At 37.3% G+C, this 27,631-nt stretch overlaps 1 protein-coding gene across 4 annotated transcripts; it reads left to right on the top strand.

The window, feature by feature from the left end:
- The first annotated feature begins 657 nt into the window (after window positions 1-657).
- On the top strand, window positions 658-26,134 carry si:ch211-247n2.1 (calcium-activated potassium channel subunit beta-2). Of its 4 annotated transcripts, none has more exons than XM_053634756.1 (6): window positions 658-2,195; window positions 21,310-21,405; window positions 22,313-22,483; window positions 23,367-23,562; window positions 24,567-24,847; window positions 24,949-26,134. In XM_053634756.1, the coding sequence occupies exons 1-6, from the start codon at window positions 2,152-2,154 to the stop codon at window positions 25,031-25,033; spliced, it is 873 nt and encodes a 290-aa protein (XP_053490731.1). In that variant the 5' UTR covers window positions 658-2,151; the 3' UTR covers window positions 25,034-26,134. The 4 variants fall into 4 exon arrangements, with proteins under 4 accessions (XP_053490731.1, XP_053490733.1, XP_053490730.1 ...); XM_053634758.1 differs by lacking the exon at window positions 658-2,195 and adding an exon at window positions 3,997-4,732; XM_053634755.1 differs by lacking the exon at window positions 658-2,195 and adding an exon at window positions 11,917-14,532.
- Window positions 26,135-27,631: the final 1,497 nt, after the last annotated feature.

The following is a 27,631-nucleotide window of genomic DNA, read 5'->3' as shown; positions in this document are numbered from 1 at the left end:
GCACATTCATAGCAATTTTTATGATATATATCATTTATATGGAAAGGTAATATTAAGGGGCCAACATTGCATTAATACCGTTAATCACATTATCATTCAAAAGATATCAAACCACATTCTTACATTGTTTTCATCAGATTGCTTTCATAGTGCCACAGATCACAAATATACAACACATGATTCAAGTCTAGACAATAGATGGAAACAAATATTCCTGCCATTAGGCAATGTTTTTGATTGAAATAATTAATTGTATCTTGTACAGAGCAAATTCTGCATGCCTAGGCATGAACCGTGTGTCAATTTATATATAGTTTTGCAATTTATTTCCGCAAAATTTTCAGCAATCTCTCAATCTCCTATTCATATACCAATGTGTACATTTCCATTTTGCGTATTTGTGTATCGCTGAAACAAAAGGACACCCTGAATCAATGTAATGTCTGTGGTTTCTTCTGAAATAGAAGGCCAAACCCAAGGGAACATTGCTCAAGAAAAGGAGAGTGAATGGGGTGTGTGTGTGTGTGTGTGTGTGTGTGTGTGTGTGTGTGTGTGTGTGTGTGCACGCAAGAGAGAGAGAGAGAGATAGAGAGGTAAACAAGGTCTACGGATGTGTTTCTATGGAAACAGAGACACCAAATGGCAGCTTGCATAAACACAGCCTGCATAGTGAATAAGGAGGGGTTGAGAGTACAAACATGGTATTTCAAAGAATGAATGATGAATGAACAAATGAATGAATGAATGGCACACCACTGTGGACTAATCTCTGTCCATAAATATTCAAAGCATTTGCTCCAATATGCCGTCTATTATACAGGACATGTGAAATAACGTTATGTTCTTTTCTGAATAATCTTGGGACCATATGATCTAGTTTTTTTTTATAAATGGATTTACTGTTGCTTTGAAGAAATTATATAAATTCCTATGAATTATATAATTATAACATAAAATCTTAACAAGACCACATGTGAGCATGCTGTGTTAAACTGCAGGTTATTTACCTTCCAATGTAAAGTTTCTGAATATCTCAATACTTACACCTAGTGGCAGGAAGTGGCCATGAGTCTAAACATTAATGAACCATGTGGCCCATTGTGGGAGTATTAATATTACTCAAGTTAAGCTGCCAAGCACACCAAGCATCTGAAACCTCGAGCAATGTTTACACATCTGTAATGTAGTCATAACATTCCTAATTTAGACTGTATTTCAATTCTAAACTATTCAGGCACATGCATGTGTACAGTTTAGTGGGTATGTAATTATGCATTGTGGTTATCTGTTTATCTAGTATTAGATTTACAATTTCTCATTTACAGAGTATTGTCTCTCTTGTCTGTTTATCTGTGCTGGATTCATACCATTTCAATAATCTTACTGTGCTGTGTATGTATCCTGAAGATTTCTGAATATATTATATGTAATTTTTGTGTTGTTAATAAAGTTCATAAACTTTAGTCTTTGTCAAGGATAACTTCAGTGAAATTAAGTAGATCTTAAGTGGATATTGTCTTTAACATAAAGTGCTATTATATAATGATTTTTTTTCACATTTTTTCACATTTGTTTTAGTTTTTAGTTATATTTAAGTGTCCTTTTGGGGGAGCTTTAATGTTTTTTCCTTTTTTTTTTTATTCATTCATTAATTTCCAGTAACCACTTTATCCTGTCCATGGCAGCATTTTTTACATTTATTTATTAGGTTGTTTGTTTGTTTATGTACTTATTTCGGATGAGTTTGAGGTTTGTACCTAAGCTCTGTTACTGTCTTTGCAAAGTTTGTAAAGTGTCCATATGAGTTTCATCTGGTTTCTCCAGTTTCCTCCTACCTCCAAAAAACATTCCCCTGGGATTAGGGGACATTCCTTGGATAGGCTGGATCCTCACGACTACTGAATGAGTGATTGATTGAATGAATGGTTAGATGGATTTTTGAAAAATGTATTTGGTTTTAAGTTTGTTTTATTAATGGAACACTGAATAAATACACATTGGGTAACATTGTTAGTTTCTCTCATAGTTCAGACTCCAAACTTCCTGTGCTAGTAGAACATAAACACTGGCACTTCCTTCCGCTAATTCCTCCTTTCCTCCTCTGGACAATTACAAAAAAGCAGCAAGAGCCAAAAACACAAACAGGGCACCATGCTCCATGAGAGACATGTGAAAAGATCTGTGAGAAGAGACGGGTAAGGTGTTTTTTTTCCCTCTATCTCTTTGTCTAATGTCTGTCCTTTTGAACTCCTGTCATGGGTTTCACATTAGTTTGATTTCAGCTGATCTTTATCAGGTCCTTCCTGTGTCAATTTCTGCCCCGCTACACTGAAACCTTTTTTCTGATGTTTTCTTTGATTGGGGTAGTAATGTGTTGTGTGGTTATATGTAATGATTGTACACATGAAAAAATATAACCGTAATCCTACAGAGACCTGAGTAGATTAATTTAAACTCTAATTCATTTAGGGTTAGGTTTAAAATATCAAGAACTCAAATATTGGGTACTTCTGTAAGTGGTTTCCAAAAAGCTGAACCTTCAGACATTCCTACAAGCAAAACTTACTGGATTCTTTTTTTTTTTTTTTAAAGAAGACTACAAGGAAATTTTCAGCACCATCACAGCTGAATACTTAATTCCACAATTACGGAAGTGGCAATCTGGTCAATTGTAGTTTAATATCTTGTCCTCTAGATGGCAGATATATTCTGGAAAAACAAAAAATACTGCCTGACTAGCAGAGTTCGGAAAGAGTTATCTGAAAAATCTGTTATAGTTAGCTCAGATGAGGACAAGCTGCTCATATAAAGGTAACACAGTGTCTATAATGAGAAATAATTCTATTACACTCCATCCAGGTGTTTTTTCCCCTGTGCTTGTCTCCATAGTGTGTCTGAAGTACGCTGGTCAGGGCCGAATATTAGGGTGGCTAAGGTGGAAAAGTAAGTGTTACTAAAAAGAAACAGCTGGTGAAACATTTTGCAACTAATTAGGTTAATTGGCAGCAGGTCAGTAACATGATTGGGTATAAAAAGAATATCTTAGAGAGGCATAATCTCTCAGAAGTAAAGATGGGATGGAATCTGAATGGAAGTATATGTTGCTCTAAAACCTGTATATACCTTTCAGCATTGATGTTGCCTTTCCATATGTGCAAGCTGCCTAGTCCATAGGCACTAATGCACCCCCATACCATCAGACATGCAGGTTTTTGAACTGAACACTGATAAAAAAGCCAGATGGTCCCTCTCCTCTTTAGTCCTCTTTAGTTTAGAGGTCATGGCGTCCAAGGTTTCCAAAAAGAATATAAAATTTCGATTTGTCTGACCACAGAACAGTTTTCCACTTTGCCTCAGTCCATTTTAAATGAGCTTTGGCCCAGAGAAGATGACAGTGTTTCTGGATCATGTTCACATATGGCTTCTTCTTTGCATGATAGAGCTTTAACCAGCATTTGTGGAAGGCATGGTGAACTATGTTTACAGACAATGAGTTCTGGAGGTGTTTCTGAGCCCAATTAGTGATTTCCATTACAGAATCCTGCCTGTTTTTAATGCAGTGCCGCCTGAGCGCCCGAAGATCACGGGCATGCAATATTGATTTTTACCCTTTTCCCTTGCACACAGACATTTCTCCAGATTCTCAGAATCTTTTGATGATATTATATACTGTAGATAATGAGATATTCACAATTTTACATTGAGGAACATTATTCTGAAATTGTTCCACAAATTGTAGACGCAGTTTTTCGCAAATTGGTGAACCTCTGCCTATCTTTACTTCTGAAAGACTCTGCCTCGCTAAGATACTCTTTTTATACCCAATCATGTTACTGACATGTTGCAACTTAACCGCCAGCTGTTTCTTTTTAGTAACACTTACTTTTCCAGCCTTTTGTTGCCCTGTACCAACTTTATTGAGATGTGTTGCGATCATCAAATTCAAAATTACCATAATTTTTTTCTTAAAATGGTACATTTCCTCAGTTTAAACATTTGATATGGTTTCTATGTTCTATTGTGAATAACGTATGGGTTTATGAGATTTACAAATCATTGCATTCTGTTCTTATTTACATTTTACACATCGTCCCAACTTGTTTGGAATTGGGGTTGCAATTTAAAGTCTGGTTAATCGTTATTCACAGTCCAAACTGGCAAAAGTATGTGAACCCTTGTATATAATAAATGGTAATACCTCCTTTTGTAGCCACAACCTCCTCCAAACATTACCTGGTCAGACTTGCATAAGACCATTCCTCCCTACAAACACAGGAAACTTGAGCTTTTAGGCCTCTGTGGTTGAATAAAACAAAAACAAAAACTAAAATGTACAATGTTTTGCATAAGTATTCAAGTACTTGAACCTTTCCAAATTTTGTAGTGTGACCTGGAACTGAAATGGATGTAATTTGGATTATTGTGCTAAAGAATAAAAAAAAAATACACATACTCTATGCACACAGTTAACCCACCAGTACCAAGTACCATGTGCTTTTGTCCTCACAAACACATGATGCATGCATACCCTCACAGTAGCTGGCTAATTTTAAGTCTGGGAGTGAGTCTATTGTGCTTGTCACTCCTATTGCACTACATGCTATGTGAAAAGTTTTGAGCATGTAGGCTTACATCCAGCATTAGCACAACCAAGTGACTAACAGTGACTCTCAGAAACTGGTTAAACTAATACACTCTACAGAAACTGCTAAACTGCTGATGACACTTGGAGGTAGGACAAAGTTCATTGGCATGGAAGTACTGAAACAGCAAACTAATAACAAAAACAAATGATGTCCTGAAATGTTCCTTATATGTCACAACAAGTAATCTGCCCTATTAGACTACTCGAAAGCTTGAGGTGGCTCTTGCGCTTTTATAATGACACGGTAGTGATGCTGATTTGTTAATTGATGTAAAACACTCAATTTATTGTGTTGTAAGTTTGCAAAGAATGTTGTGTGTTTTTCTTTAGTTTTTTTAGTATTACGTGGAATAAAGCTTATGTACATTCTTACAGTCACGGGTTGCAAAGCTTTAGTGAAATAAAAATTATTTTTAAATTCATGATGTTTCATTATCACATTTCGTATTTTATTGGCTTTTTTGTTTTTCTTAGATTTCTTAAACTGAAGCTGGTAATTCATTTTGTACTTAGGCAGTGATGTGTGTGTGCTGGGTTGGTGCGAGTGTTTGAATAAACTTTGTCAGGAAAAAAATCTAGCCCTGAGATAAAGTTGTTACACTCCATTTAAATTGTACTTTTAAGTCTCTATTTATCAAGCTTCACAGCATTTTTAATGATCACTCTAGTTTCCTCATTCTGCTTGTGTAACATTTAATATAGCCGTGATTGACTGATCCACTCATTTAATTTTATAGTTTAGTTGGGGAGATTTAAAGAGAATTCAGGTTTAAAATTAGAGAACATTATACTAAGGGCAAATGGCTTTACTGACCAGGAAGACATCCATTCCAGTCTTTCTGTGTATTTCTCTCCATTCACATGAATATCTTCAGGACTTCCTTATATTGCCTGTCTACCCCAACCTTTAGTCCTGTTCCAGCTATGCTATCTGACCTTCAGGTTGATCAGCAGGATCCCACCCACCCAGCACTTCTCCTTGCTTCTAATTTTAGCACTATTACACTGTGAATCATGCCAGTGTGAAGCACATTGACATCCCATTACCACCTAAAACACCAGGCAGACTGTTGAGCTCTAAATGATGCGTATGTTAAATAATCTTGTGCTATAATGTTGTAGATAACATATACTTTTTATGATCCCTGCAAAGACTAGTGGATTGTGTAGGACTCTTCTGGTAATTGTAAGAATGGCAGCTATTTATCCTGCTATTTATCTCTCCTTTATCCTTGGCTATATAATTAGAAACTGTTGGATTTGAGACCCATCCAGTTGCTGCTCAACTATATCAAGCAATTCCATTGTACAAAACGCTATATGTTTCTCATTCCATGTCTGCACTACAATAAGGCCGATCAGTCCCTAAGACTAAGACAAAACAGAAGGCAGATTTGTGCAAGACATAAGGTTTCATACAGGATTTTGGCTACAGTCACATTACAAGCTTGATGTAGGACAAATCCATTTTTCTAAACGTGACACATTTGATATTTTGTGGCTAAATTCTGAAAACCAGCCAAAGGTGATGATAAATCAGGTTCTCATCAAAATTCAGTTTTTCTGCCAGCAAATTTTTTTTTCATTTCTACTTAAAAACTAAAACATAAAAACTGCCTGCAAAGATCACACTGTGTAGGGAGCCAGTCTAAAAATACAGCAGTAAATGCAGTCAATTTGCCTGAAAATGCAACAAACTTTGCTAGCAAAGTGTGCTTTTCTCACAATTTGATAATATGAAGGGTTTTCCCAGGCAGGCACACATATGTGGTTAAGACACATAAGAATACATTGTCATTTTTATTACATTTTAGTAACTTTACTGCGTGTGCACATCCACACATTTCTTGGCAAAGAAGTGGCAGCAACAGCTGAAAGCATCTGCTTTTTCCATTATTATTTCCCTACTAGTGAGTGGATGAGCTTTCAGCCGGCCTTTAGAGCACACAATGTTCTGATGTTATGATACTACTTTATTTTATAGCTACGGCAATAATAGATTGTCTCACAAATGTGCTATTTATTATTTTTTATGATTTATGTGGATCATGCATGTGACATTATTTAACTGGATATTGAAAGGCAGAGGTTTGCTAACAGACATTAGCTGTCAAGGCAGAAAGGTCTGATCCAAGCAAGAAAAATATCTAAATGGGAAGGCATGTAATGTGAATGTAACTATTGTTTACCTCCATTTCGCCCTCACAGTTCTGTGCATTGTGCAAATGGGCATTTGAAGTGTCACCTGAGGACAAACAGGCCTGATTACACTACATGAAATCTAAATCTCTCACAATTGAGGGCATTATGCTCTTCATCCTGGTTTACTGTGGCCTTCTGATGTCCTCTGCATGCTCGAGACGAGAAGAGCAGCATTCAGGAACTGAGCATGTACTCACAGGATAAGCAAATTAGCACATTTTATTAATAGATTTTCTGTGTGGCAAGGAATGTGTATTATTTACATCCAAAAAGACCATTAAAAATGCTGAGATCTATCATCTTCATGCATCATACACCAAAGGGATTTAGATTGCTTATCGTGCACAGGATCACAGGTTTTTAATCCATTAAAGGGAACTTGGGACACAAGACGGGGGACACCCTGGACGGGGTGCCAACCCATCGCAGGGCACTATCGCACACACACTCACAGATTTGTAAACATATTATTATTTTTATATATGGTGGCTTAGACCAGTGGTGTTAATCCAGTTCCAGTTCGTATGTGTTAAGATTTTGCTGATACCGGACTCAAAATTAAATTCTTGTCACCCTCTCAGTACCGAGCTCAGGAAGAAGTCACACAGACACAGAGTGTAGTGAAAGCTTCTTAGTTTAATGCTGAAATAGGCAGAGTATATATACAGAAAAATAGGAAGGAAGAGGGTGGGGGTCTGACAGCTAGATCATTGCTTGACTTAACTAGGAATAGAAAGCTTTATCTTGTTCAGAACAGGGGCAATAGGGACAGCAACTTCTGGGTAATCAGATAAGATGTAGTGCTTGGGAAGGTTGGGGTGATAAAAGCACTCATACGTAAGGAGAGGAAAATGACCATATATGTACATCTCTCCTCCTGTACAGGTTACCATGGGGAACAAAAAGAGAGAGAGAGAGAAGAGAAAGGGAGAGCATGCCACAAGTTATGAGGAACTTATCAGTATGACAATTTTGACAATAGACATTGCAACAAAGGAATTTTACAGAAATCTGGATGTAGATTTAGGTCCCTAATGAGCAAGCCAGGGGCGACAGTGGCAAGAAAAAAACCTTAAGAGGAACCAGACTCAAAAAGGGAACCTATCTTCTTCTCCATCATTGAACACTTGATAACTTCCACAAAACAGACTTTGAGTTAAAACTGTAATGAATTCAGAAATAACTCTGTTGCTCATATTCATAAGTTGCTCATAAGCTTATATGTTCCTGGTTACACAATTGCACCTTTTGACTTTATAGTATACAGTTATAGAAAGGAATTATTGATAATTGCACTATCCGGTGTCACCCAGATGAGGATTGGTTCCCTTCAAGGTTTCTTCCTCATATTGTCTCAGCGAGGTTTTCTTTGACACTTCCGCCTCTGGTTTGCTCATTAGCGATAGATGTATGAACTTAAAATGTATACATTTCTGCTTTTTGACAATGCCAATTGTTAAAAGTGCTATATTTTATTGAATTCTGGGTTAAACTGAATAGTGTGACTATAAAACATTACAGTATACAGTTGTAGCAGCGTAAAGTCAAGCAGTGCTAAGTCTGTGTTGAACGGATGTTCAATATGTGTATTCACAGCTGATTAACATGCACATAATGAGGATTTAATACCAAAATTGCACACAGACCTCAGACGTAACTACAGACTTAAGTGCTATTCAGAGAATTGCTCATGCAGTGTGTCTCAGCTATGCACAATTCTGAACTTAAGTACAAGCGAAAGCTGTATTAATTCCAGCTCCACTGTGTGATTGTTTGCTGTAACCATAATACTGTATATCATGCTTCAATGTATGTTTTGGGCTGTAAATACAATAAAAGGCCAATATTAAATGTATACAGACACTATTCATTAAATAATCCTTATCCTTTAAACCACAGAAACGTCTGAACGTAAGTTGCCTTCTCTCAATACTATTGTGAATAAGAATCGTTGATTATTGAAGCAAGGTGACAAGTTAAACTGTTTTGGGGAACTGCAATCTTTTGGGTATCTATGTGGGACCATCCACAGTACCAGAAGGTGAGTCACAAGTGCAGAAAGCTCCAAGCAGAAGCAGAGCATCAGGGTGAGTCTGGCTGGTCAAGCGGGAGAGAGGAGCCACAGTATAAGAAGCGTGTCAGGAGCTGGCACCAGCCTAGCTTAAACAGTATTCACTTCCATGAGAATTTGGCCCAAAGTCAAATCTAACTGATAACCCTGATTTAGGCCATGTAGCTCACACTGGAAATGCATATGGCGGAACTACTGTTTCCTCTATACCTGTGAGGAATTAGTGGGGTTAATGGCATCATAAGGTGCTTATAGAATGTATACAGTTGCAATCAAAATTATTCAACCCCCATTGAAAATCAGATTTATTGTCAAACTTTACAGACTTTCAGCTGTTTGCAGTGAACAAATCATACAAAAGCAATTGAAATAGTTCAACACAACGAATGCTTCAAGTGGTTTCCCCAAATTCAACTGAAAATACAACTTATAATGATTTCTCCAGTTTCAAAATTTTCAACCCCCTGAATAGAATCCCTCACAACAGCACAAATATGCAAAACAGGTGTTGTCTCAAGGGCTTCATTAGTTGCACCAGGTGTGTTTGAGCTGGAACACATGAAATACCTGAACTGGCTAAGGAATACATGAAATACCTGGACGGGGCAGAAAAAGGAAGCTATCAATGGCTGCAACCGGATTTCTGAGAAGGCAGGTTATGAAAAACCCTCGGGTGACTGCAGCAAGACGTGGTGGCAACAGGTACTGAGGTTTCAGTGATCACAGTACGGTGCATACTAAAAGGTTTCCATGCCAGAACTCCAAGACGTACACCACTACTGACCCAAAAGCACAAGAAAATTCAGCTCTAAATCATATAAATAAGCCACAGAAGCTTTGAGATTCTGTTCTGTGGAGCACTGAAACAAAACTGGAACTTTTTGGCACGATGGATCAGCGGTATGTCTGGAGAAAGAAGAATAAAGAAAGCACACTCTGTCCACAGTCAAGCATGGTGGTGGCTCAGTGATGCTCTGGGGCTGCTTTGCATCCTCTGGCACTGAACACCTGCAGCGTGTGGAAGGCAAGATGGATTAATTGAAGTATCGGGAAATCCTAGGAGAAAACGTCATGCTATCTGTGAGGAAGCCAAAGCTTGGGCGTCATTGGACCTTCCAACAGGACAATGATCCCACACATACCTCAAATTCCACCAAGGCTTAGTCGCAGAAGAATTCCTGGAAGATTCTACAGGGCCATCACAGTCACCTGACTTGAACCCCATAGAAAATCTCTGGTGGGATTTGAAGAAGGCGGTTGCACCACGCAAACCCAAGAATATTACTGAACTGGAGGCTCATTGCTCGGCATCTCGTTTGCAGCAGGTCATAATAACAAAAGGATGCTCTACTAAGTACTAAAGATGCTTGCCATGAAGGGGTTGAATAGTTTTGAAACTGGAGAAATCATTATAAGTTGCATTTTCAGTTGAATTTGAGGAAACCACTTGAACTATTTCAGTTGTTTTTGTTTGATTTGTTCATTGCAAACAGCTGAAAGTCTGTCAATTTTGACAATAAACCTAATTTGCAATGGGGTTGAATAATTTAGCAACTGTAGGGTTTTTTTTCTTATAAAATTTAAGGAAGTCCCTATCTTATAACCTCATTATTGTTGTTGTTATCTGTATCTTTGTGCACTATTATGCCCTTGTGTGAGTAGCTGGACAGTGTTATATAGTTAACTATTCTTGAGTGTGTATCAGACCTAAATGACATGGTGTTTGTCATTCAAGTATGATTATGTAGTAAAATAAAGAATCTGTTTAGGGATAACCATGTTCAGGCAGCAGATGTATTTGCATCAGACGTGTGAGATGTAGGTTAAGGAACCCTCCTCCCAAGTATTATAGCCATGGGACCTATTGTATTATATTGTCTTACTGTAGTCCTGGTTGCATTCAAATCATTGCAACAGCCCGGAAAGGGTAGAAATGTAAGATAAAACATTTGTGATCATGCAGAAGCAGGATGAGCAGGAGAACAACCAAAACAGGAAGATAAGATCATATAAAGGAAGTGAAAAGCCTCCAGGTTCAAAACCAGGTGTGCTGAGTGTGGAGAGCCAAAGAGGTCAGAACTACTAAGATGTGATCAAATCTAAATAATTTGTACACTGTATTGAGTTCCCATGTTGTAATCATTACCATCATATGCTATGCTTCCTCAAATAAAGGCCCACTGATAAATTGAAGGTGATGATGTGTTTGACATTGGAGCATTCCAATGGAACATAAAAAGCCAAAGCACACAAGTAAAATTTTCCATTTGACCTTCCCAACCTGTAGCCATACCAGTGCTGACAAGCCAGTGTTTTGAGTTATATCAGGAAGTCCATGTGAATCAATGGTATATTCCCGTCCCAAGGTTAGCTCTCTATGACACCTGCCATACTGTGACTTTTTTATGTCCAGCATTTCATTTAACAGGGTAAACAGACATTCATCCAAAGTAATATATACACTTGTTTTTTATTTATCTTGGTTTAAGTCATGAAATAGCATTTACTATGACTTAATTCATATCACAGTCAGCAAAATTTATGTATGGCTCATTAGAAGAAATATTTTGAAGTGTGTGTTTGTGTGTGTTAGAGAGCATGAGTGTGTGTATGTGTGTGTGTGTGAGAGAGAGAGAGAGAGAGAGAGAGAGAGAGAGAGAGAGAGAGAGACAGAGCACAGGTTTACCCTAACAAAACAATTATTCCCAAGGTCCATGATGGCATTTAATAGAGTTCAATTTTGAGTAAGGGCCTGTTAGAGAGGATTCTCTGGTGCCAGTTGCAGCATTCAGGGCCAGTGGCCTAGAGCAGTTCTGTCACAGATAGCAAATGAATGATGGCTCAGTACTAGCTTACACTTAACCACTTTCATCTGGCTTTCATTCCATCATGGAATGATTGCTATGAATTCACCTGAATCTGGATAATAGAACACTATCTCATCCTTGGTCTCAGGCATGATATGGACAACTTATAGCTGAGTCTCTTTGAGTTTCTTTCAACTCAAATTTGATTAATTAGTTTAGCTTGTTAAATTTGTCCCAATTTTGACCCAGATTTCAATATATAAAATATATTTCCAAATAATAAATGTATCATAAAATTGTCTGGCATCTCTGGTGGATTTTTAGACTAGGGATATAACTGAATATGAATACATTATATATTACATACAGTGCTATGAAAAAGTATTTCTTCTGTTTTAAATCTTCAAATGAAATACAACATAAAATAATAGGCAACTTGAGTACCTATCACCAATGTGAAAAACTAATTGTCCCATTAAAATTAAAATTGGTTTGTGCCACCTTTAGCAGCAATAACTGCAACCAAACGCTTCCGATAACTGGAGATCAGTCTTTCACTAGGACTAGGACTTACTCCTATGTTTTGGATTATTGTCTTGCATAATCCATTTGCGCTTGAGTTTCAATTTACGGATTCCTTTAGGATTTTCTGGTAGAGAGCAGAAATCATTTTTCCCTCATTTATTGCACGTTGCCCAGGCCCTGAAGCAGCAAAGCATCCCCACACCATCACACTGCCACCACCATGCTTGAGTGTAGTTATGATGTTTTTTTTTTTTTGGCTTATGCCAGATGTAACGGGATGTAAGGTGTGTTTTGCCATAATTCAGACGCGCCTTAATGTTCTTCTGGGTTAGCAGTGGTTTTCGTCTCAATATTCTTCCATGGGTGCCATTTTTGCCCAGTTTATTTCTAAGATAAGATAAGATAATTATTAATCCCCAGATGGAGAAATTTGTGTATAGTGGAGTCATGAACAGTGACCTTTATTGATGCAATTGAGGCCTGTAGGTCCTTTGATGGTGTTTTTGGCTCGTTTGTGACTTACTGGATGAATTGTTGCTGTGCTCTTGAAGCAATTTTGGAAGGTCAGTCAAAATTAGGTTCACTACTGTGCTGAGTTTTTTCCATTTGGAGAAAATGGCTCTCACAGTGGTTCTTTGGAGTCCCAGAGCCTTTGAAATAGCTTTATAACCCTTTGTAAAGTACTATTTATTGAACTTATTGATTTGATTGAAAGGGGTTTGCAGTAATCAGGCCTGGTTGCGTCTAGTCCAGCTGAACCCCATTATGAATGCAGTTTCATAGATTTGGGGAATTAGTAACTATGGGGGCAAATACATTTTCACACAGGCCCAGGTGGTAATGGATAGCTTTTTAGCTGCAATAAATAACATTATCATTTAAAAACTGTATTTTGTGTTTACACAGGTTGCTTTTGTTTTATCTTAGATTTTGCTTTCATTTCTGAAACAATTTAGTATGAGATATACACAAAAACAGAAGAAATCAGAAATCAAGCAGATACTTTTTCATAGCACTGTAAATAAATAAATAACCCTTCCAGTTTAGGTCATACCCACTTTGGGTTTAAATATGAATGCAGATATGGACATTTGTAGCTATAAGAAGATACCGATACAGATTGTGGAATTATGTATAACCCCTGGTAAATGCTACATTCCTAGAAAAACAGTTCCTACAGTGGATTTTTCTCCTAGAATCACTTTTAAAAGCTGGAACCATTAACCATCCAAAGAACACTTCGAGAAACATTTTTGGCAAGAGGGCCCAAAACAATGCAGTTTCCTGCTTTTCCTTACCAGGTAGGAAAGGTACAGTAGGTGAAGTGCATTATGCATATATTGTAACTCTTTAGTTAAGGTTCCACACATTACTGAATGGAAGGTTATGAGTTTGAATTCCACAACTGTTCATCAACTCAAATGATGGCAAGTTATGCCATTGCAAGCAATTCCAAGCTGAAAAGTTTTAGTTATTTCTCTGGATCGGAATCTGCCACAGTTGCTGTTGTTTAGAGCCTGGGCTACGATGTTCATGTGGCAATCAGGTTTTTTTTAATGATTTTTTTTTTTTTCATGCATTGGTCATTTGTTTGATTGCTCAGTCACAAACACAGGTAATGAATGGGGCACTTTTGTAGGCAAGTTCTGATTACACCAATCAGCCATGACTGTATCCATCATAAAAAGCTTTTTGAAATCAGTCAAATGATTAGCAATCTGCAGTCTGGAATAGGTAACATTTAATGAGATGAAGTATTCATTTTAAAATGTCTTTAAAAACATTTTGTTGTTTTTATATTTCACTTTGCCAAGCACAGCTGCAAAACTATAATCATATATTGTAATGTAGTAACCTTAGTACAACTCATAATGCAAGACTTTTTGGCAGCATGGCATGTGCTTCAGAGCAGACTCTATTCTATCACTGTTGTTGTTGTGGTTTAAAACTTACTACCCTACTGTTGGTCTGCCTGAGAATGACTTGGACCTAAATGAGGAAGATTAAGAGCCTGCTGAGTGGATTCCCAACAAGTAGCTGGACTGGAAAAACCAACTGCTGTCAAGAGCCCTCCCCTCCTGCCCACAAAATAATATTGACAAATGTGTGTGGGGCGCTTGTCCCAGGAGTGGCATGTCAGTCTTTTACTGCCAGTTAGTCTGGCCCTGCTAAATAATCTGTTGACAGAAGCCTGACCATGCCTAAAGCACTGGAGTAATGGCTGCTTCTTACTGCGACTGCACCTCATCCTATACCTGCCAGAGACAACTATATGAATGCAGGTATTTAAATTTGCAACCCTACTGACTCGTGATTCTTGATAAAGAATGATATATTGTTCAGACAGCTGTACTGTAGGAGGAAATTTGCTCAGACTGCTCCATTTAGCAGGCTGCTCTCTCAGTGTAGAGCAAATATTAGCCACCAGACAGCTGGCAGCAATGTTTTCTTTAAGAGTATGATGTTGAAAAAATCACTGACAGTTGTTAACGAATCCTCAGTTTGTGATCTGCAAGACAAGAACAGCACAAGGTCTTATTTATTCAGTTTTTACAGGACTATATTAATATTGCATGGACAGTGCTCAGTGACACTATCAATGATGTTATATGGATTTTATTGCCTGTAAGTGGGGTATTAATCAAACAACAGTTTTGGCTAGAGCTTCAATATTTAAGACTGATGTTCTTTTAAAATACATTTAACTTAAACCAAAATCTGAAAGGATGAATGGTGTTTTGTTTTTCTTTAGAGTATACAGTGCCCTAAAGGTATGCTCTTTAAGGCTTTAAATGGTTTACTCTGTCCATATGCAAGTTATTCAGCTTTGTAATTTTAAGAAGTAAGGTAAAGGGTTGCATTCCTCACGCTGCACTGTAACTATTTAATACTGCATAGTAGCTACTGAAGAGCAGGCTCTAAATCACAGCACTGTCTGAGACCAGTTCTTTTACTGGTACTTTAGTAAAAGAATAATTATTTAATAAATACTTCAGCCTTTAATAATGGTGCTGATAGGTTTCAGTGATCGTTGCTGAAAAATTTGTTATATAGCCCAATGTAACAGTATTTCTTAGTTAATTATACAACTGTATAACCTTTGTGGATTATGAAACTGCTTTTTCAGTTATATGGGTTGTTTGTACTTATTATGACATTTAAAAAGTAGGTGTTTTTTTTATATAATGAATTGACAGGTAGCAGTTTTTCGACCTCTGGTTAGAGTGTTTTTGGCTTTGACAAAATTTACAAGATTGTTAGGATCTTGCGACACTGAACATTTTTCCTTTGGAATTGTGACTGCTTATTCATTCTCCCTAGGCATGTAATTTAGAGGTGAATACTGGTCTGGGAAGAGTAATTTTAGTGTGACGATCTGTGTTTAACTGGGGGTGATTGATGTTAAAATTACATAAAGATCAGAAAGAGAACATCCTGAAAAAAAGACTGTTTGTAGAATCACAACAATCCTGTAGCTTTGCTCCTCCAAAATCACGTCACTGTTTAAAAAATAGCCCCCAGCTGGAGCAAAAAAACACAAAATACACACTGTGTGAGGAATGCAGAGACTTGCACTGATCTGTCTTTTAACAGTGTCAGTGAACTTGATTATTATTCTTAATGGGTTCTACACAGATATCTTTATTTATCATTATACATCACAGTAACACTTAAATAGGGTCAGATTAAAAAAGGGGTCCTCAAAATCTCAAAACCAGCCAAATTAAAAAAAATAAATAAATGCTTTAGTTGCCTGTCCTCCCTTTCACCATTTGACTGACCTTGTCACAATTTTATTGCAAATCAGAGTAACATCTGGTTGTAAAATACATTTGAGGCATGCCTCTGTTCATTTTTCTAAAGGACTAAAATGTAAAAGGCACATTGACCTTCTCCAGACAAACGTCATGACTTTTAGGACATTGATCCATTGTCCAGCATCAACAAACTACCTTTACATAGCTCAGTGCATTACATTATCATCAATGTCATCTGTGTCATCAATGGCATAATAAGAATTATGGAAGACAAACTATTACACACACATTTAAAGACACATAGGCAGCTAGTTCTACTAGCCAATTATACCAGCCACCCCTGAATATCTCTGGATAAATGTTCTGTCACTGCCAGTACTTGGATCATTGTGTTTTGGTGTGTTACTGCAGATACCCTGAAGAAAAAATATTATTGATTGATAAAGTTCACCATAAAATAATGAGCATCAATAGCATCAGTGCTGACCTCAAAACTAACCTTTAATGATAATAGGCTGCAGGATCTAAAATCTGCCATTATAAATTATTATAAAGTATAGTGGTGGATATGTTATTTTGGTTTTGTTTCAAAAAACCTCTATTAGAAGGTAAAACATGAATAAAATTTGGCACAACTACTACAGACTAAGCCTATTGCAAAGTTGATTTGTGTTACTTGACTTAAACCAAACAGAGAATGTGTGGGTGAGCAGGAAAGGAGAGTAAACAATCAAGGACAGAGAGTGCTAGGAAGAAAGGTTTCTGCGGTAGGAAGTGTGTACAGAGTGTTTCATTAGGGGTTTTTTTTCCAGCACTCACTGTTGGAACAGATTGGGCAAACACACACCGAACCAGTAATCACGAGCAAGTACTTTATCATAAACTACAGTATATTCAGGCAGACTGAGCTTGAAATACAAATAATAAAAGCACAAAGAGCAGGTGACTAAGAAATAAAGTTTCCACGTGAAACAGGAAACGAGATAATAGATAAACAAATGTGTATGGATTGGTGAGGGGGATAAGAAAAAAGAAAAGTGTGATACAAGTAAGCTTAAATGGATAAAAAGTGCATGAAGTAAAAATAAGTATATGCTGATGCTTGTCTCACATTCAACTATTGGATAAAAACAATTTATGTGATGGTGACAAATTTATAGACAGCTAAACAAAGTATCTAACATTGAAAAAAAGAAAGAAAGAAAGAAAGAAAATGTTAAAGGATAATGATCACACATAAATACACAAAATGGCAACTGATAACAAACAGTATCTACACAGTTGGAGTAAATGCATATTATTCTATCTGTCTTTAATATTTTGGATAAACTGTTTTTGTCTGAGATATAAAACATATAGGGCTTGAATATATTTGGTAACCAAGTCAGCTATTTTAGCATTTAACATCTCCATAATTCTGTTTCATTAAGAGGAACAGAAGGTCTCTCAGTGTGGAACCTTCAGATCTCAGATCAGTTTGGTTTGCATAGTGGCCTCTTTTGTTTATCCACCTGCATTTGCATCGGCAGCACAGCGGAGAGTGTTTAATATTCCATGCACTTTTATAAGCATGTTTAGATAGCATCCCTTTCTGACCAACAGAGTAGAAATTTTCCATAATGAAATTCTCATTAGATTAATGACCTGAAAATGATCTCATTAAAAGGTAATCACATTTTGCTTGATGAGAATGGTAAATTAATACACAGGGGAAATGTCATTAAAGTTTAAAACAATAATTGAATAGGGAGCGTTTTTGTAAAATATATTTTGTTGGATCTTTGTTAAACACTTTTATACTTTTAATGAGACACAACCACTTTTAAAGGCCTGGGACTGCCTATGCAGTAAAATCCTTTTTTAAATGTTCTGCCAGATTTAATTAATGCATGGCTAGCTGTGTGCTGAGATTTCAGACAGTACTAGGACAAAAATGTCACAGTGCAGGGACATACATTACTTGTGTTCCATTGGTGAGTATATAGTGTACTACCAGAAGGTTATCAAAATATGATAAAAGTGGATTCAGTAAGCTCAGTGAGAATTTGCTAATTGGAGATGTAATATAACAGAGTAAGAATGCAGCAATATGAAAGTGGTATCTATAATGACTTTCTGTTATTTGTACATAATAAACTCATCAAGTAATTAATATGACACTTCCAGATGTGCTGTACTAAGAACATAATCAATGAAAGGTGGTGTGATACCAATCCCAAGTTCATTATTTATCACTAACAGCACGTCATAAAGTATTATATTTGTCTTATACCACAGCAAATTGCCAGTGCTATGGCAAGACTTTTTGTCCATTTACAGTTATGCTTAATGGTGTGGAACATCCATAAAAACAAGTTAGTTCCTGTTATGACTTACACTGTAACAGCTATAAACAGTTGGTCCCTCTGTAAGCCTTGAAGTTAATAAAACAGTTCATAGACTATTCTGTGGTGGAAAACTAAAGGAACAGCTTTATCTTCTGACTGTTACAAAGCATGACAGTGGAGACTCCTTCCAAAAATGTTAAATAAATGTCTCCTGCTAGAACAATCAATGATTATTATATCAATGATTTTTTAAATAGCAACACAGTATTATTAGGCTTATATTATGTGGAACTTTTACTATAGATATAATAACATGTTTGAATGAGTGCATTCATATAAACTTGAATATAAATTATTTGCCTTGCAACTGTTAGAAATGCTGTTATAGAATATCAATCACCTTCTGACCGATCAGATTTGAGAATTCAAAAGCACTGTGGTATAAACAGTTTTACAGGTAATAAATAGTTGTAGTAGTTAATGAAAGGAAAATGGGATTCTGATGCAGAATGCAGAATCATTCCACAGCATGGTTACATTTATTCCAGAAACAGAAATCATTTTACTTTAACCTCAACAATTTTGTAATTTGTAACTCATCAATCCATTGTTGCGATTAGTGTCACAATTTCATGCAAAATTACGCATGTCATTATGTCTTAAATAAATGTTGTGAGCAGGGGATTGTAGAACTAATGAAAATAACATCGTTGCTAACGATGCCCAGTGGACACAGTGCCCCATAAAACACTTTATTTTTTATTTCTTCTTCACAGCTTTAACCAGTAGAAACATGGTAAATCAGCGAGTCATAGACACTGCTTAGGGATTCATTTTCTTTTAGAAGTGTAGATACTGATAGTGTTTCTAGTCCTACTAATTTATCTATTTGGGTGGTAAAATAGAAATTGATGCCATTCACTCCTCAGAGCTTAAGTAGCATGCACTGGTAGCTGCACAGCTTCCACAAACAGTTGTGAGCGGAGAGGAGAATAATCAGTTATCATTTTCATGTGTCAGGCCTCCAGAAGGCCACTTTTGCATGTTATTCATCTACATACACATTGACGAATGGGCTCAGCCCTCTTAGGAACACTACATTCTTGTCTACACCACACTTTGTGGGCAACCCAATAGTAATGCACCTGAACAAGCATCCATTTGCCCATAAAATGTCTGCTAGATGTTCATTAATCTCATTTAAAAAATCCTCACCTGCAAGAATGGTAGCACCATTTTTCTGAACACATCACAGAAATTTATTGCTTAACTTGGATGCTCAAGGGACACCAAAAACTAATAACATGGCATATTTGTTTTCAGGACTTGGTAAATTTGATGATGCATGCCTCCATTTTTAGAAAGGTCCAGATGTTTTGCTAATGCTCTTAATGTCCTCACTGATAAAATTACAAAACATAATTGCACTCCAAGGTAATTACTGTACAAAGGCATGTAGCATTTGGCTAAACTATTAAAACACATAATGGTGATTCAGTTCAAACAGAAAATACTGCCACTATTGTGGTGGGCCTCAATTCACCACTTGGCCTACGCTATTGCCCCAGTAATTCACTCACTGCATCACTTACCTCAATCATTCACTTGACCTCCATTTACCACAGTCACCTACTTATTCACTCAACTATTAACCCAATCAGTCCCTTAGTCATTCACTTACTCACCCATTCACTCACCTACTCCCTCACCCAGTGCCTCAGTCACTCAGTCACCCACCACAAACTTCACGTCAATTTCTCATCCGTTCCCACAGTAATTTTCTTATTCACTCAGTAATTCCCTCAATTTATTCAGTAATTCTCTTACCCAGACACTCATTTATCCCTCAGTCATTCATTCACCTATTCCCTTACCCAAATCTTCATTTATCTGTCAGTTATTCGTTCAGGCATTTATTTAACCAGTTTCTCATTTATCCCTCAGTCATTGATTCAACCAATGCCTTACTTAGACCATCATCTATCCCTCACTCATTCATTCACTTACTTATCCACCCCTTATTTACTCACTCATTTACATTTACATGTCACTAACTCACTTGCTCCCTCAAACACTCACTCACTCACTAACAAGAACAAGTTAAACACAAATGAACTGGCAAATAAAGGGCCATTTAAAATGAACTGAATGAGCTTTCATCTCGACTGTTGTATCCCACCACACACACTTACAAATGGACTTCAAGTGAGCGATCCTTTTTTACCTGCACAGACATGTGCAGCCAATTACAAAAGACCCAAACACCTGTGTCACCTGTGTATGTGCTATAAAGGCCAATCAGTGACCAGCTACTGGTGACAAGGAAGCTCTGAAGTACTCACAAATCCAACACCCCCCACCCACCGTTCCCTTGCTTGCTTGGTGAGTCAGTAAATGAGGGAGTGTGTGAGGGAGGGAGGTAGTCACTGATGCTATTGGGGATCAGTAACATGGTGGGTGCTCCTCTCCCTGCCCAGTGCTCTGCTCATTATCCACCCATCCTGCTGTTCCCTCACTACCTATGAATAGTCAATAACAAACAAGCAAGCAGGAAATGAGGGAGCAGATGAAGGCAACCCGCCGACTGATGTCAGCTATGTTTGTAGAGAGCTGCTTTATTCAGGTAGACACACTTCACTCCTCCCTGAGGACTATGCCTTGATCGTTTTCTCCTGCTGTGTTCTTCAACTGAAGATCACTAATTTTTTTCCTGGCTCTTGGAATTTTTTTCGAAACTTTATTGATGAAGACACTTCCCTGATGCCTGGTTTTGCCTGATGCTGGGTTTGTTTTCCAACCTCTGTGCATGATGAAGCATCTTAGAATGTTGTGAGTGCTGCTGGTTCTGAGCCCTGACTCAGAGAGAAACACTTGCTTGTGAGAGATTCAAGCTTTTGTCACCTAATAGTGGAAACAGTGCCACGATACAAGACCTGTGCACTCATGGTTGACTAAGAGTGTGTGTGCCCAATAGAATATCCCAGCAGTCCTTGGCGAGTACGTTAGAGAGTGCTGGGAGGATGTTCCTATGGGCTGGAACCAAAGGACCCCAGGGATCAGGAAATGAAAGGTATGATATCTGTTCAATCCAAAACATTTTACTGCTTGCTGTTCACTGTGAGCTATCTTATTTTGGTTCTGTTCTTTAACTTTTTTCTTTGCACATTTATTAGAATCATTACAAATCATCAAGGCAGTTTTTCTTCAGTTACAGTTATTTGTGCAAAATGAATGTTTACTGTTATACAGTAAGTAATACACTGTTGTTACTATATTACAAAGTTAAATGAGGGCAAAAGAAAAAAAAAACATTTGGGTTCTCATGCAGGAGGTTACCATGTCTATGTTTGTCTCACAAAAATCTCTTTAAAAAAATGCATTTACAATGCATTTACAATGCATTTTCACGCATTAAACAAATGGTTGAATTTACCACGGTTAAACTGATTTTGGTTAAATTTACTACCTTACTACCACCAAGATGAAATCATTGTTTAGAGTTATGTGTACCTGTGTGTGAGAGGGTCTATCATTATGTTATCCTAATGTTAACGTTAATCTTAATGTTAATGATAAGTATGTCGTAAATATGCAGAAGTTGTACATAAATATTTCTCTTTTTTTTGCATCACTGATTATTGATGCCCTTTAATCTAGATGGACTTCAATAGAACTCTTTATGCTTGTTTGATCTTTAATGTTAAATCCTGTTAGCATCCATGCAGCTTTGTTAATTGGGTATCAGTTCTATTTTTGTACGGCTATTAGAGGCAAAGTAGTTAACTATTGGTTCTGTGTGTATGCCCATGCTCAATATATCTTGACCTTAGTATTATAAGCTTCTGTTTGGGTTAAGAATGAATCAGAGAGAACCGTTTAATACTAAGGTCATAATATGTCCAATTGTATGGAGCCTGAATGTGTTCTTTTGCCTATAGAAGATGCCATTATGCTTTATGTCTATATCTGATGTTCAGGACCATTTATCAAAAGATCAGAGAATATGACATTCTGGACAAGAGGAAGACAGTGACAGCACTGAAAGCAGGAGAGGACAGAGCTATTCTCCTTGGCCTTAGCATGATCTTCTTTTCTGTCATGATGTACTTTGTCCTGGGCATTACAATGGTGCGGTCATATACAGACAGGTATGACTATTCAGTAGCTTTTAAGGTGTGTATACGTAAATACCTTTATATATACAGCAGTGTTTTAAATTCATCAAAACTGACAATGAATGCAAGAGCAGAAAGAGGCTGTTCTAAGCTCTTACCAAGGAATTCATAGGATTGAAAGAATAATCATGATATTGGACAAGTTACTTGGTTGATTGACCAATCAGCAATGTGCATATTAGCAATAATGAGACAGTTCTGTTGATTCTGCAAAAATGGTCATATCCCCTTACTAAAAACCGGGATAATGGAAATAGTCAGAAGAGAAGTCTGGAAAAGCCACTGTGAATTCTGATCAACAAAGAAGCACAAACTGTTCATACATCTGTCACAATCATTACAAATTTTAAAAAAAAAAAGATGGATTAAAAAAGAGGATTTCTGTAAAATTAATGACCTACCCAGGAGCAAAATGGTTGGTGATTCCTCAAAAGTAACTGGATTTGATAGTATTACCTTACAAAGGACATTTAGCAAGGTCTAAATATTAAATATGGGGTATATACATGCTATATACGGTGCTACTAAAAAAAAACATATAGTGACTTTTACTGAAGAAGAAAAAAAGAGGTCAACGAGGATACTTTGACAGTTTTTAGTGTCCTTGCCTTCTTACAGAAGTCATGTTAGTGAAATACTCTGTTGTGAAATAAAACTTGTTTTTCCCTAAGGAACCCTTTTTGAAGCATGTACACCTCTTATTTTATTGTTGTTGTACCAATTAAATGGCATACTTTCATATGTTCCTGTCTCATATTACATGTCTAGAGCTAGGCAATGGATAGGATCATACAGAATTAGTAATCCTCTCTTTCTTTGTCCTCTTCTCCCACCCCTTCCCCTCTCTGTCCCTCAGTGTGTGGACTGAGGAATCAAGCTGTACCGTGCTAAATTCAACAATTATTGGGGAGATTAACTGTAGCTACAGCTGTGGTGCAGAGTGCTGGAAGAGTTCCAGATACCCGTGCCTGCAGGTGTACATCAGCCTGAACTCATCAGGCCGAATAATGAGACTGTCCCACAATGAGGAGGCCCAGGAGGCCAATCCTGAGGTATACACAGAACACAAAATACAGAACATAATGGGAACTTTATCCAGAGCTGCTTTTACTTGCTGGAATGTGCTTATGGGAAATGTTTTGTTTTGACTGAGATCATATTGAAGGTCGACATGTTTCTCAAAGAAGAATTTATTCATTTAAACAGTCGAATCACATGCAGACGGAGTAGAAACAAACAGGGAAACTTTGGGGGGGGGGGGGGGGGGGGCTTGATACAAAAATGCACAATAAAACTGCGTGATGCTGCAAATAGTAAAGTAGGGTATACATAGATATACATAGTAACTAATCAAGGGCTAACACAGAACAGAACACAATAGGGGAAAAGTCCATTTATATTTACATCATTCAGAAAATGCCTTCAGCCAGAGTGACTTATAGAAGTGCTTTGTAGTCTCCAAAAAAACATATCCTGATGGTACTTAAATAGGTCGGAGTCTAAGAATACCATAAAACCCTGTTAGAGGGAAGTTAGTACAACAAGAAAAAAACACACATAAATCATGGGATTTGAGGATGTGGGGTAGAGTCAAAACAAAACAAAAACACTTGGCATAACAAAAATAAAAGAACAGAGAAACCAAAATAAAAAACAAACAAACAAAAAAGGCATGATGAAAACAGACACCCATCATATATGTACAAAGTATGGATTATTAATTTGCAAGCAATGCATCAATGCCTATTTAGTTCTAAGTAATTACTTACTTACTGACCATGTTTTTTTGTTTGTTTTTTATTTTCAGTTTCTGTATATGTTCATATGGAATGTTTGTCAGTCTATCTTGTCAAAACATGTGCTGACTGAATGGTCTGACCAAAAATTATTTTAATTAAATCTCAGTAATTACTATAAACATTTATTACTTTTCCATGATCTGTGAATTGATTGAAAAGTGGCTGCTAAAAACCTACAAGACTTCTGAGAATATGGCAATGATTATGTTTCTACTTTCACCAATGGTAATGGTAAAATTTTCTCTCTTTTCTCACAGTGTTTCTTTGTCCCTAAGTGCCGTAAAGACCATGCAATGATGCACGCCTTGGTACTGAACATCTCCGAGCGCCTGAAGGTCCAGCAGCAGGTGCGTTGTTACACAGACCCAACAGAGCAGCAGGACAGCGCCATCCTGATGCGCCTCTATGGTCGTGCCGCCATTCTCTCATCGCTGCTGTGGCCTACGTGCACATTTGTGATTGGCGTGCTCATTGTTGCCATGGTCAAGCTCACACAATACCTTTCCATCCTCTGTGAGCGGATAAGCCGCATTAAGAGGTGAGCCGGACTGCCATTGAGTCTTGAGATGGATCAATGGAAAGAGAGAGAAAATAGAGTGAAAGAGAGCAACAACTCTCTAACCACTATGTTCCTCGCAGGACTGGTCTCTCTCCTCTTGCATCTGCCTCGCACTCCAGGGAGGGTAGCAAAAAGTGCAGCGGAACCATGCTGGACGGGATTTGAATGGAAAAGGATCCAAAGATGAAAGGTCAAAAGTGGAACGATAGACAGCTTCATTGGCTAAGCCCAGTTTTCTACACCTCTATAAGCAGCACAATCTTTTAAGGAATAGAGAGACTAATGCCCAGTGGTGTTTGATGTGCCTCTGCCCTGCTGTACACTTTGCTAATCAATCCATATTGTGGTGACAAGGACAGACATTTGTCTTGGACAACGTCAAGCTTTCAGAGACTGAAATTTATGGTTGAAGCTGTATAGCACAGGTTGGGTCAAGTCCAAATGAATAAAACCTAAGAATCAAAACAAGCGTCGATTATATTCGGTGACTAGCGGAGCCTACATTAAACTTTTCATATCTGGTCTTTTTAATGCCTGGTCTGGCCTGACCTTCGAATTTACTGACTAGAAAAATATCGCACACCAAGTCCACTGAACATGATTTACTCATTCATGACTCTCTTAAAAAATGACATTTATGAAGGTTCAGCAGGTGCACGGACAAGTTGATAAATGAAGCGTAAATAACACATTAAATGAATAAGCATAAATCTGTAACCAAGTAATAACATTTCTGATTGCGCAACAGCCACTTATTTATAGTCTCATGTTCTGTTCAGATCTGATCAATGTTCAGTAATTTCCACATGAAAGCAAATTCCACAGCTCTGCTTATTTTCAGAAAATCAATAGCTTAAATTACTGGAGCATCAATAAGACCTAATGGAATCATACTTTGTCCTTGATGACCATTCAAGTCTGTAATTAATTCTTTAATGGGTTCTATAGTTTCTTAGTGGGGAACCAATAAATGTAACACAGATCAATACCAATTTATATCAAGGAACTTCATTAAACTGGTTGTATTCTTAAATGCATTACAGAGGTGTGTACATTAAAACTAGATTTTATTTGTCACCATAAAAGTGCCTGAGAGTTGACTTTATAATGTGCCTAAACTTCAATGATCATGTACATTTCCTTTTGATACTTTGAGGTCTTGTTAAATCTACTCTTGTATATTAAGTAGTGTGTAAACCACATTTATAACCACATTTTTAGGACAAGAACTCAATTTCCTTTAATAAACTAGACTTTTTTCCCTTCTTTTGGATGATACTGTAAATCCTTTGAAGAAATTTCAACATGATTGGATGAACACAGAGGGGAAAAAAACAACCTTCTAGGGAATCTGCCAGATAACTACTGAAGACTCATACAGTAAAAAGTCTGTGAGTATCACAAGGACGAATCACCTGATTCGACGGTCCTTGGCAGATACTATAGATGTAAACAATGTAAACACTACAAGTAAAAGATCACCTTTTTAAAAGTACAATCAGCTAACTGCCACTGTGGCATCACAACCATCTGATGGTTTAAATTCTAAGCAACTTTTGTAAGAACAAGCTACACTCCAAACACTCCACCGTCCTCAGCACCCACACACGCAATATAGTAGCTTGCTCTTATTCTTCCTGTTTATGGACGTGACGTAACCACGCAAAGACGAATGATGTCAAACTGACATTTTCCTGTGAAATCCGACCCAACAGCTCAAATTATAAATCATTATTATAAGTTTACCATTGCGAATCAGGGTAAGGTAAGGAGACAGTTTTGAAGACTGATTTTTTTATGTACTTGCACAAAAATTGATTTTTGTTCGTTTTTAACTAAAAAACTTTGGTACTGCAGCTTTAAAAGAAGAAAAAGGAAAAGAAGGCCACAGCTGGATGACATGTTATTAGAAGTTGATGTGGCAAATTCCAAAGAAACTGCTACTGACAGAAGATAAATGCTGCTCACTGAGATGGGGACACTTGCCAAGGGAAGTGTAGGAGTGAATCATATGATGATTTTGTAACTCGCTCTCACTCCCCTCTCGTTTTCTTTTGAGCCCATTTTCAATGACACACTATCAGTCCTCATCTCCAGTTGATGGTCTGCAAAATGATGGATCTTCACATAACCACCGTGTGTCTTACCAGCTTCCTGATGACTTGGCCTATGTCAGAATGAATTTTTTCTAAGGATAATTACGTAGCTTTTTATCACAATTTATGACAAAGTAATTATGGCAAATAAAGCTTGTTTGTTCCAGATCTTTTCAATAACCATCCATCCATCCATCCACCTTCTATACCGCGTTATCCTTTTCAGGGTCACGGGGAAACCTGGAGCCTGTCCCAGGGAGCATCGGGCACAAGGCGGGGTACACCCTGGACAGGGTGCCTTTTCAATAACAAGATACTAAAATTATTCCAAATGGAGCAAACATCCTGGTTTAAATCAGGTTATAGCAAAGAATACTATAAAACTCACCTCTATTCCAACAACAAAATCAATACAAATATACAGTAAACAGTCATGTGACTACCATTGATGATGTTTTGATTTTGCTCAAATGCAATATTGCATGTTCTCTCTGCGGATGCAAGGGTTTCCTCTAGGTCAGAGCTTCTCAATCTTTTGTAACTAAAGCCCCCCCAAACCTCCCCTATCAAGTGGCACACTAACCCCCCATATTAGAGGAGACCATGTATAATGATATATAACCTAATCTGTCATCTGTTTTGATAGATAGATAGATAGTTAGATAGA

The sequence above is a fragment of the Ictalurus furcatus genome, chromosome 10 (assembly GCF_023375685.1).
Source record: "Ictalurus furcatus strain D&B chromosome 10, Billie_1.0, whole genome shotgun sequence".
NCBI classification, from domain to species: Eukaryota; Metazoa; Chordata; class Actinopteri; order Siluriformes; family Ictaluridae; genus Ictalurus; species Ictalurus furcatus.
The sequence above is the reverse complement of the archived record's forward strand: the minus strand, read 5'-3'. Positions and strand labels throughout refer to the sequence as shown.